Source organism: Branchiostoma belcheri, unplaced genomic scaffold (assembly GCF_001625305.1).
Source record: "Branchiostoma belcheri isolate BF01 breed outbred unplaced genomic scaffold, Haploidv18h27 scaffold78, whole genome shotgun sequence".
Classification (NCBI taxonomy): Eukaryota; Metazoa; Chordata; class Leptocardii; order Amphioxiformes; family Branchiostomatidae; genus Branchiostoma; species Branchiostoma belcheri.
In genome coordinates this window covers 1,515,356-1,525,703 of record NW_017804442.1, presented here as the reverse complement: position 1 = coordinate 1,525,703, position 10,348 = coordinate 1,515,356, and the positions used below count along the sequence as shown (strand labels likewise).

Below are 10,348 nucleotides of genomic sequence, written 5' to 3'. Positions count from 1 at the left end.
TATATATAGAGAGAGAGAGAGAGATTACTTTTATTTTGAGATTATACTCAGTCTAATGATTTATACTTTGCCTCCCCCTCCAGCACCAAGAATTGGAACACTCCAATGATCTTTGACCTAAAGGAAGGCACAGTCACCCTGATAGTGCAGACTGAGAAGTAAGTGTCAGTTTCTTGATAAGTTTAGATTGTCTTGAAATCATGTTGAAATATGCCAGAAAAAAATTACTTTGAAATTTGAAAGTTTTCAATTTTTTGCGTGTTGTATTATGTTGTTACAGTAACATAGTAAAGATCCAAAACTGAAATTTGTATTTTTTCCAGGCACTTTGCTCTGGTTGACAACAGTGGTATACAGGTGTACTCGTATGAGGTAAGTCCAAAGAGGGTGATGATCACTTTTTGGTGATCTCTTAGATAATGCATTTTCTCCACTTACACAAGTAAGCGACCACCGGATTTTATTTTTCTCAAGTGGGCTTCTTGGACAGTTTTGATTGTAGATGATGTTGAGACTTAAAAACATGATGGCTGAATGTAAACTGTACATGTTTGTGTATTCCCAGGGCCGAATGCAGGCATCCCCCAAAGTCCCCGGCCTGCGTCCGGACGTACTAAACGTGCAAACTCTCGCTATCAGTAATGATGCTGTGGCCATACGCGACAAGAAGGACGAAAAAGGTGAGGAGAAAACTTAAACAACTCTCACTTATTTGTTTATTCCTCTATTTATTTGCATAAAAATGTAAATAATGAACATTTAATAAAGGTCAGACATCAAGGTTTACTTACACAAGAAAACAGTTACTCAAGCAAGATTTTTCAAAATCTATCCAGTTGCTTGAGTACTGATAACTGTTTTCTTGACATTTAGATGCAAGATGCTTATGTCACAGCCTTACCAAGGCAGAATTTATTTCAGAATGCATTTTCAACTGTTGATACAAGTTCCAAAGTTTGAGAATAGCTACATGTACAGGGACACTTTTGTACACAAAGTGTAAGACCCATTTTTCTGTACCTGACCCACTGCCCTGAAGGAATGGCGGGGTCTTGGATAGAGGAACTGGAAAGTTTAGGTCTGACGGACCCTCCAGCTCCTGTCACTACTGTGCAGTGTGTCCCCCTCCCCAAACCTGATACATTCCAACGACTGGATACATTCCAACAGTCTGCTACATCCCTACTGCAACAACCTGCTACACTCCAACAACCCGCTACGACCCCTCAAACCACTACACAAACTGCTACAGTACAGCCACAGTGGGAGGCCTCTCTCATTGGTCGATTTCTCAGGGGTAAGGTTAGGGGGCTGTTGGACTGTTCCATTGTTGTTGGAGGGGTGGCAGGTTCTGTTGGACTGTTCCATGTTGGAGAAGGGGTGGCAGGGCTTGTTGGACTGTTCCATGTTTGAGGAGGGGTGTCAGGGCAAGTGTTCTCCTTCAAGTGTTCCATGTTGAAGGAGGGGGCAGGATCTGTTGGACTGTTCCATTGTTGCAGAAGGGAGCAGGGCTTCTTGGACTGTTCCATGTTGGAGGAGGGGACAGGGTCTATGGACTGTTCCATTTTTCATGTTTCAGTTCCAACAGTTCTATAATGTCCACATTTTCATACATAACACAGCAACAACTATATTGCATTGTGTATTTAATTTGATGACTAGCCTGTGTATACAAGCTCTCGGCTGGACGTTAATGACCCCCACCCCAAGAGCTTGTGGCAGAATAGCTGTAAGTCGGGCGGCCCGTTCCCTTTCCTGGAGTCACCAATAGGAAGCCAGTATTAGGAATTAATGTGGGAACCGACCGGGCCATCACGTGGTACGGCGCCAGGCAGCCGGAGAAGGGCGGAGTACCGGGCGGGGACGAAAAATTTGATCGACTGCGGGTGGGAATTTCTCAGAAAAATGGCTGCGACTAGCCCGAAACCGAGTTTCTGTGCATTCTGGAGTCAGTGTGTGTGGACTTTGGGAGTCCCTGGCCCCTAGAGCCGCTTCAGGAAAATGCGATAAAATTTTTAGTTAAACAGAGAAACGACGTGTTTACGTGCCTTCCTACCGGCTATGAGAAGACCGAGATCGTGAAACAGTGCAGAGCAAACGAAAACGGCGGGTTGACGACATTCTTGTGCTTTGTTGACGATGTTGACTCCTGTCAAATTATCGAAACTTAATTGCTGGAATCTAAAATGTTACTGGGTTCTCCTAAGCGGGAGTTGTTTATTGTTTTGATCGGTAAAACGCAGGGTAAAATACGCTAGAAATTAATTACTTTGTGGGTAAAAGAAAACTCACGCCGAGGGCGAGGTCCACACTTCCGGGTTCAGCGACGACAAAATGACGCAAAAAACGCTAACAATCCGCATAGAAGTATATAATTTCCCGACTGATTCTTGAAACTATGCATTTCTTCACTAGAATATCGATGTGTGGTTGTGGAAAATAGCATTTTAGCGCTTATATCGAAGAAAGAAAAGTTGTTTACACGCACGTCGGCTCGGTCAATCTTCAATAACCACCGGCGCTGCCGGAAGCGGACGCTTCAACTAATCAGAGATGCGAAATGTGGACATAGCCGAGTGAAAATCGTGACGTAAATACAAATCCCTGGATGAGATTCTTTTCTCTCGGTGTGACTCCCATTTCCCACGAGGAAGTTCCAGAAACTTTGGAAAATAGAAACAGATTCGACTCGCGAGCGGGTGGCCGCGCCTTCCTCGGCCAAACTTCAATTTTGGGACATGAAAGGCGCGCCGACGTCCATCACTGGGTAGCGACCGACAGGCCCATAGCAACCATCTCTGTTGGGTGCCGCACCGTCTGAGGGCCGTTCGTGACGTTTGCATCTCATTAACCATATATGGCAGACCAGGGCCGTCGACACACCGCCAGCTTTACGCGTGCTTGACATCAAGCTTTTGGGGGGCGGCAACCTAGGGCGGCGGCCGCCAGGAGCGCGATTTAGTCAGGCTAATTTGATGACATTTCCGTTTGTCCACAGTTGTCCACTTGTTCGACGCCATGTCAGGAAAACCACTCGGAGATGGGAAACCTTTTGTACACAAGGTAAGACACATTACAGAATGCAGCCAAAACCATCATAATTTAAATTTACAGCAAATTGACATGTAATACAACTGATGTCTATCTATTGATTAGTAACACAGCATGGATAGAAACATTATAATATTTATTATATAGATATCCTTTTAGATGGATGGAGGGATAGACAGATAGATAGATAGATACTACTAGGTAGAGATAAATTGGTGGACAGACTGATTGATTGATTGATTAATTGATTGATTGATTGACGTATTGATTGATAGATTGACTAATGGTTTGATTTATAGACTGATTGATTGATCGATCGATAGATTGATTGATTGATACTGATAGATAGATGGACCAGTGCGTCCCTGCCCCAGAACGTCAGCTAGCTCTGATTGATTGATTGATTGATTGGTGGATTGATTGATTGGCTGATTGATTGATTGATTTATGCAGAATGTGGGACTATTCATTATCCACTGCCTTCAAAGAAGAAGTCGAACCCCACAATAGCTAGCGTAGTAGTAGAAGTAGAAGTTTTTTTCCAGACAGCTGTTACCTGTCTCCTGTTACTGTATTGCAATGAGTATTATACTTGATTGTAAAAGCAATTAGCCTTCGGGCATGATTTTGCAAATACATGTAAAGTTTCTATTATTTATTGGTTCCCCCAGTTGGAGGTGATGGAGGTAGCGCTGGACCAGTGCGGCCCTGCGCCAGAACGCCGGCTAGCCCTGGTGGACAGGAACCGGGACCTGTACCTGGCGCAAGTACGCGCCACCGGAGGCACCAGGAAGGTCATCAAACTAGGTGGGACGAAACAAACAAATTTCGTTTATTGTTATCATGAAAGTTCATCTGTGTTGGTAGTTACATGTTTAAAGTTAAAACTTTTGGTCCAACACAAAAAGTTCTCTCACCTAGAGCTTTCGACTAGTCACCCTGGTCTTCCTCAGTAGACTGAACCAGTGAAGCTTGTCACATGGCTTCTTTGAAGTGTGACGTCAACACTGGGTCAAAGGTATCTGGTAGACAATGTCAGCCCAGAAATGAGTACCTAGCTCATTTCCACTTGAGTGAAGTGAGGAAAGTGGTGAAAAGTACCTTTCCCAAGGGCACAAGATCGGTGGCATGGTTAGGATTCGAACCCGGGACCTCTTGGTCCTGAGCCAAACACGCTACCGTTTATGCCACATGACTCATTCATTCATTTATACCTGAACTTCGATTTCTTCACAGGCACAATGGTCCACTCCATGTCGTGGAATGATGAAACCAACATGCTGGCAGCCCTACAGGACACAAAGCTGGTTGTGTACTACTTTCCAAACGCTGTGTACGTCGACAAGGACATACTGCCCAAAACTGTCATGGAAAAGGACGCCACGTAAGAGCAAGTTCATTAAAACATTATACATCATGTGTGGGACCTCATACTGCACTTTTGTGGGTGTTACACAAGACAAAACCATTGTAGAATAAGTACTACTTTCCCAACGCTGTGTATGTGGACAAGGACATACTCCCCAAAACTGTCATGGAAAAGGATGCCACATAAGAGCAGGCCACTAATTCTTTACTACTACAAATAACATGTTCTCAACTAAAAACAGAAATTCTGCCATTCAATGAATGTAATTTGCATTTAATGAATATAGACATAAAAAGTTCAAGTTTGATCAGATTCAATTAAACATTGCACAACATAGTATCGTCCCTTAGACAGCTCTTCTTTCATATGAGTTCACCGGAACATTGGAACAGGGTAATGTTCTATTTGGGTCATCAGCACAGAACACGTGTTCCTTATGAGAGTCACCCGAGGTCATTGGAACATAAGTTTTTTTGGAACAGAGTCGTGTTCTATTTATGTCACCCGTGGTCAATTGCAGGTGATTATTGGATTGTTTAATGTATGGATTGGGCTGAATAATGACCTGTTTTGATTCTATTTGTGACATCACAGCGTCATAAGCCATGTGGAAATTAAAGTAGCCTTCTGATTAGAGTTGTGTACCGGTACGCAGTACCGATACTGTACCGGAAAAATTGATTAGGTACAGGTCCAAAATACCTAATCCCTCAGTACCGGTACTGTACCTAAACAATTTCACACCAATTTTATGCCTATTTGTGACCTCAAATGTGTAAATAGCTGGTTAACAATGGGTCCCTGTGTAAGGATAGTGTGTTCAAGAAAACAAAAACACCTATATTTTATCTGAGCATTCGCCATAAACAAAGAATAAACCTTAACTATCAAGTTTATTTATGTTTTTTTTGTTATTGAAGGAGTTCAGAAGAGCATATAAATTGGTCGAATTGTTTAGGTACAGGTTCAGGTCCGGACCTGTACCTAAACCTGTGTACCTGTACCTGTACCTAAAATTTGTTTAGGTACACAGCTCTACTTCTGATTGGTCAACGTCACCCGGCTATATGATAATATTTATTAAACTATTTTTTTACGATGTTTTCTGTAGTGAGTTTGGGAAGAACCCCCAGATCGTGAACTTCCTGGGGAATCATGTGATCATCCGCCGCGCCGACGGTTCATTGGTCAGCACCGGGGTGTCGCCCTATCCCAGCATGCTTCACTCCTACGTGTCCAACTCCCGCTGGGATGACGCCGTCAGGCTCTGCAGATTCGTCAAGGTCGGGGACGTTTTGTTACTTCAAGGTCATTTGTCACTGCATGTAGTACTGTACTTGACAATACCGATATCAGCGGTGATATGTATATGCAGATTCGTCAAGGTCAGGGAAGTTTTTGTTACTTGACCTTGTGGAAGTGAAGTGTTCTTTTGGGCTTGTCTTGTGTCTGTGTGTATGTGTGTGTGTGTTTGTGTGTGTGTGTCTATGTGTGTGTGTGTGTGTGAGTTTGTGTGTATGTATGTGTGTGTGTGCGTGTTTGTGTGTGTGTGTGTGCGTGTGTGTGTGTTTGTGTGTGTGTGCGTGCATGTGTGTGTGTGTGCGTGTTTGTGTGTGCATGTGCATGCATGTTTTCATGTGTGTGTCTGTGTGTACGAGTAAGCATGAGTTACATTATGTAGCAAGTGGCAAGACAGAGCTGTAGGGGCTGGTCACCATATGTTTTATGACTGTTTGAGTAAGAATAAACAGAGCAGTACTTTTCTATTTTAGTTTTGTGATGGTAAAAACTATTTTCGCCCTAACCTGTAGGATGAGGCACTGTGGGCCTGTCTGGCTGCCATGGCTGCTTATGCCAAGGACCTCAACACTGCAGAGGTGGCCTATGCTGCAATAGACGAGGTGGGACCAGCATCCTTCATATTATCATGAAAGTTCATCTGTGTTGGTAGTTACATGTTTAAACTTTTGTTCCAACACAAAAATTCTCTCACCTAGAGCTCTCGACTAGTCACTCTGGTCTTCCTCAGTAGACTGACCCAGTGAAGCTTGTCACGTGGCTTCTTTGAAGTGTGACGTCAGCACTGGGTCAAAGCTTCACTGGGTCAGTCTACTGAGGAAGACCAGAGTGACTGGTCGAAAGCTGTAGGTGAGAGAATTTTTTGTGTTGGAACAAAAGTTTTAACTTTCAAAATGCTTCATAATGTTGATACTTTTTTTAGAAATCATTGTATATTCTTATTTACGTCGGTGAAGGTTAGACATCCAGGTAACAAGATATGCCAAAAAACAGTTACTCAAACAACTGGATATGATTTTGGACTGTCAGACATTTCACCTTTGACACTGGACTCTTGTCAGAAAAGCAGGTTAATGACCACGAACTATTGATTGATACGCAAGTTAGTGAAGACAAGTTAGTGAAGTCCAAAAGGAAACAAAAGTTATACAAGTCAAGACAGCGATGATGCAAATTAGTCAACTTATCTTTTTTCCTTTGCAGGTGGACAAGGTGCAGTACATCTTACACATTAAGGAGATTCCCTCCAAGGAGGCGAGAAATGCTGAGATGGCGCTTTTCTGCGGAAGTCCCCAAGACGCGGAGGGGATCCTCCTTCAGTCTGGGCTCATCTTCAGAGCCATTCAGATGAACATCAACCTCTACAACTGGGACAGGTCGGGCTTTTGTTATTTCTCTCATTCACTCACTCACGCACGCACTCACTCACTCACTCTCTCAGATGAACATCAACCTCTACAACTGGGACAGGTGGGGCTTTCGTTTTTACAAGCTGAAGAAAGAAATGTTTCACACTCACTCACTATCCTGGTTTAGATTTTACTGCTGCCGGTTTCCCTGTCCCAGGGGTGGGCAGCAGTCGGCTGTTCTGCACACCTCGTCTCCAGCTGGCTCTGTCCTGTGGGTCTGTGCTGGACAGACCACACTCCTTTATATCCTTCCGAATGCACTCTAACCAAGTTTTTCTCGGCCTGGTTTAAGAAGATCTTTAATTTAAATGTTTACTTATTTGAAACACCTCTTAGCAAACTTGTTCAGTCTGTCATATTCACACATTACACAAAATCAAGAAGGTTGTCTGGTCAAAATGAACAAAACAAAAGAACGATTGTCTACAGTCTACAGTACTATGGTCCTTACCTGTGGAACGCTCTTCCGCTACAGCAACGACAGCTCCTTAGTCTCAGGATGTTTAAGCAGTTCATTAGAAGCAGGACTTGACACTGTTGATGTTTAGGATGTTGTATGTACTGTGTATTTGTTGTGTGTATTTTTATGTGTATCCAGGATTACCTGAAAAGCAGGCCAAAATGGCCTGAGCTGTAATTACTGGTTAAATAAATAAATTGCAATTGAAAATGAATGTGTTTGTCTTGCAGAGCCCTGGAGCTTGCGGTGAAGCAAAAGACTCACGTGGACACGGTTCTGGCCTTCCGACAGAAGTACCTGGAGAAATTCGGCCGGAACGAGAAGAGCAAACGCTTCCTGCAGTACGCAGAGGGGGTGAGGCAATCTGTCCTTCTGTTTATTTCAAAGTTGCTACTTCTTAATGGACGTTAAGCTGTTTTATGGAGACAACATTTAACAAACAAACAACTCGATGGTTCTCTCCCGCCCATTTCGTCTGTAGTCCGACGACCTAGACTTACCCTGGCAGGGCATGTTGTTCGCAGTAACGAACCAGCTGGTAGACTAGTACAGTGGCTTCCCACTGGGAGACGTAAAGTGGGACAGCCTTATACTAGACTTGTCTATGTTAGAGAGAGACGCTGGTCTCGCAGGGACTGCTCTAGTGTCTACTAGTACTATGAAGGATAGGACATACTGGAGTAACTTTATCAAGTGTACCTGTGTCTAAGGTCTTCCCAGTACTAGTGTATGTGAATCAAACCTTAGACTTGTCTCATGCACAGGGTGTCATGTCTGCTACAGCACCAGTTACCATGGTGAAAGTCGTCTGGACCAAGGCACCAACCTTATTTGTTTGGAGAAGAAGAAACTGAGCAAAAACAACGTGTTTTTCCTTCGGCGAACAAGAAAATAGTTGTTTACCTGTTTATTGATTGTTGTTTATTGTTTATTGTTTACTCAGGTTGAGGTTGACTGGCAGAAGATAGAAGCAAAGATCGAGATGGAGCACCAGAAAGAACGGGAAAAAGCGGCCACAGCCCGGCGGTAACATGGAGGGAAGAGATCGGGTTACACGTAGAACATAGGGCTTTAACATGGAGGCAGGGGTTCAGGTTACATGTAGAACATAGGACTGGGCTTCAACATGGCTGGTGGCTATTAGGTTACAAATAGTGTTCATTTCAACATGGCTGAAGAGTATCCGATTTTAGAATCAAGGCTAGTTAGTAAAAGGTGTTTCGGGATTTCCTTCAGCATGGCCGACAGATATCACCTTACAGATAGAACCCGGGTTGTGTACAGATCTACTTCAACATGGCTGATGGGTGTCCGGTTACATGTAGTGTTTGCTTCAACATGGCTAAAGAGTATCCGATTTCAGATTTAAGGCTAGTAAAAGCGGGTGTTAGAGATTTCCTTTAACATGGCCGACAGATATCACCTTACAGAATCTGATAGAACACGAGTTGTGTACAGCTCTAGTTCAACATGGCTGAGGGGTGTCAGGTTACAGATAGTTTTGCTTCAACATGGCTGTAGAGTATCCCATTTCAGATTTAAGGCTAGTGGAGGCGGGTGTAAGCGATTTCCTTCAACATGGCAGGTAGATATCGCCTTACAGTTGTGTAAAGCTGTACTCCAACATGGCTCGTGGCTATTAGGTTAATCAGATAGCTGTGCAGACAAATATCAAGTTACAGACAGAAGGCTGTATGTACTTCATTCAATACATGACACTTGGTAATTAGTCTTTGAGTTCCTAAGTATACCATAAGCAAGGGTAGGTAGTTCTTTTTTGTGAAGTTACATTCCACAAAGTTGATACTATATAGTGTGTATATTGTGTGAAATATTGTGTATATATTAATAAAGTATTTGTCCTTGATACAATCCTATTGAAAAGATTACCAGTTTTGTGTGTGTACAATCTATGAATAGAGTTTCCTATGTAGATAATCTATTAAAAGTGAAAATTCACAATTTAAGGCTTGTTTGTGATTCCTTAAGCTCGTATGTGATTTCTTAAACTTGTATGTAAGATGGATAAATAAAGACACACTTGCTTGTGTTTTTTTATTTCAAATTTCACATTTTGAAAATAGACATAACATATACATACATAGACCATAGAAATTCCTGCTTTTGAATCTGATGATATTTACAAAGTACTTTGAACTACGTGGGTCAAAAGTAAGACGATACTTTCCCGTAACAGTAATAGTAGTATATTATTCAAGTTTGGTCAAATTGTCAAAACACGAGAAAGCTGGCAAAAAATAGCTGTAAATTACCAAGTAATATTTTCCTGATCCTTATAAATACAACATTTTGTTCTTAGCAAGAATTAGTTTAGATTTAAAGATACATGTATATAGGACGGCAACCACAATTTGCAAGCAAAGTATTCACAGTACGAGTGCATGATACATTGTACTTAATACTTTTAGACTACACACACACACTTAGCCTATTATAGCTCCCGAGTTCTACAGTCAAATATTTGTGGAGAGGATGTAGGACTCGGGAGCTATAATGCATTTGGTTACCAGGCTAACACACACACTACACTAGATTTTAGCCAAAAGGCCCAGAAGCATGTATGGGAACATATGATACAATTTACCAGTTGATTCTAAACAGCAGTATACAATCTTCATTACAAATGTTACACATAAATATCTTTTGCCCCATGAAGGTTAGACATCCAGGTAATACGATACACCAAAAAGCAGTTACTCAAGCAACTGGATATGATTTTGGAAACGGTCAGACATTTCA

The 10,348-nt window shown here is 42.4% G+C and overlaps 1 protein-coding gene across 1 annotated transcript in view; it reads left to right on the top strand.

Annotated features, from left to right (window-relative positions):
• Window positions 1–10,347, top strand: part of LOC109485787 (intraflagellar transport protein 80 homolog) — an 18,234-nt gene extending 7,887 nt beyond the window's left edge. Inside the window, exons 9-19 of the mRNA XM_019789473.1 lie at window positions 84–158; window positions 324–372; window positions 566–680; window positions 2,999–3,063; window positions 3,723–3,858; window positions 4,288–4,435; window positions 5,532–5,703; window positions 6,232–6,321; window positions 6,923–7,095; window positions 7,819–7,942; window positions 8,532–10,347. Of these exons, the coding sequence (XP_019645032.1) occupies window positions 84–158; window positions 324–372; window positions 566–680; window positions 2,999–3,063; window positions 3,723–3,858; window positions 4,288–4,435; window positions 5,532–5,703; window positions 6,232–6,321; window positions 6,923–7,095; window positions 7,819–7,942; window positions 8,532–8,618 (1,234 nt within the window). The 3' untranslated portion in view covers window positions 8,619–10,347. The remainder of the gene's footprint in view (window positions 1–83; window positions 159–323; window positions 373–565; window positions 681–2,998; window positions 3,064–3,722; window positions 3,859–4,287; window positions 4,436–5,531; window positions 5,704–6,231; window positions 6,322–6,922; window positions 7,096–7,818; window positions 7,943–8,531) is intronic.
• Window position 10,348: the final 1 nt, after the last annotated feature.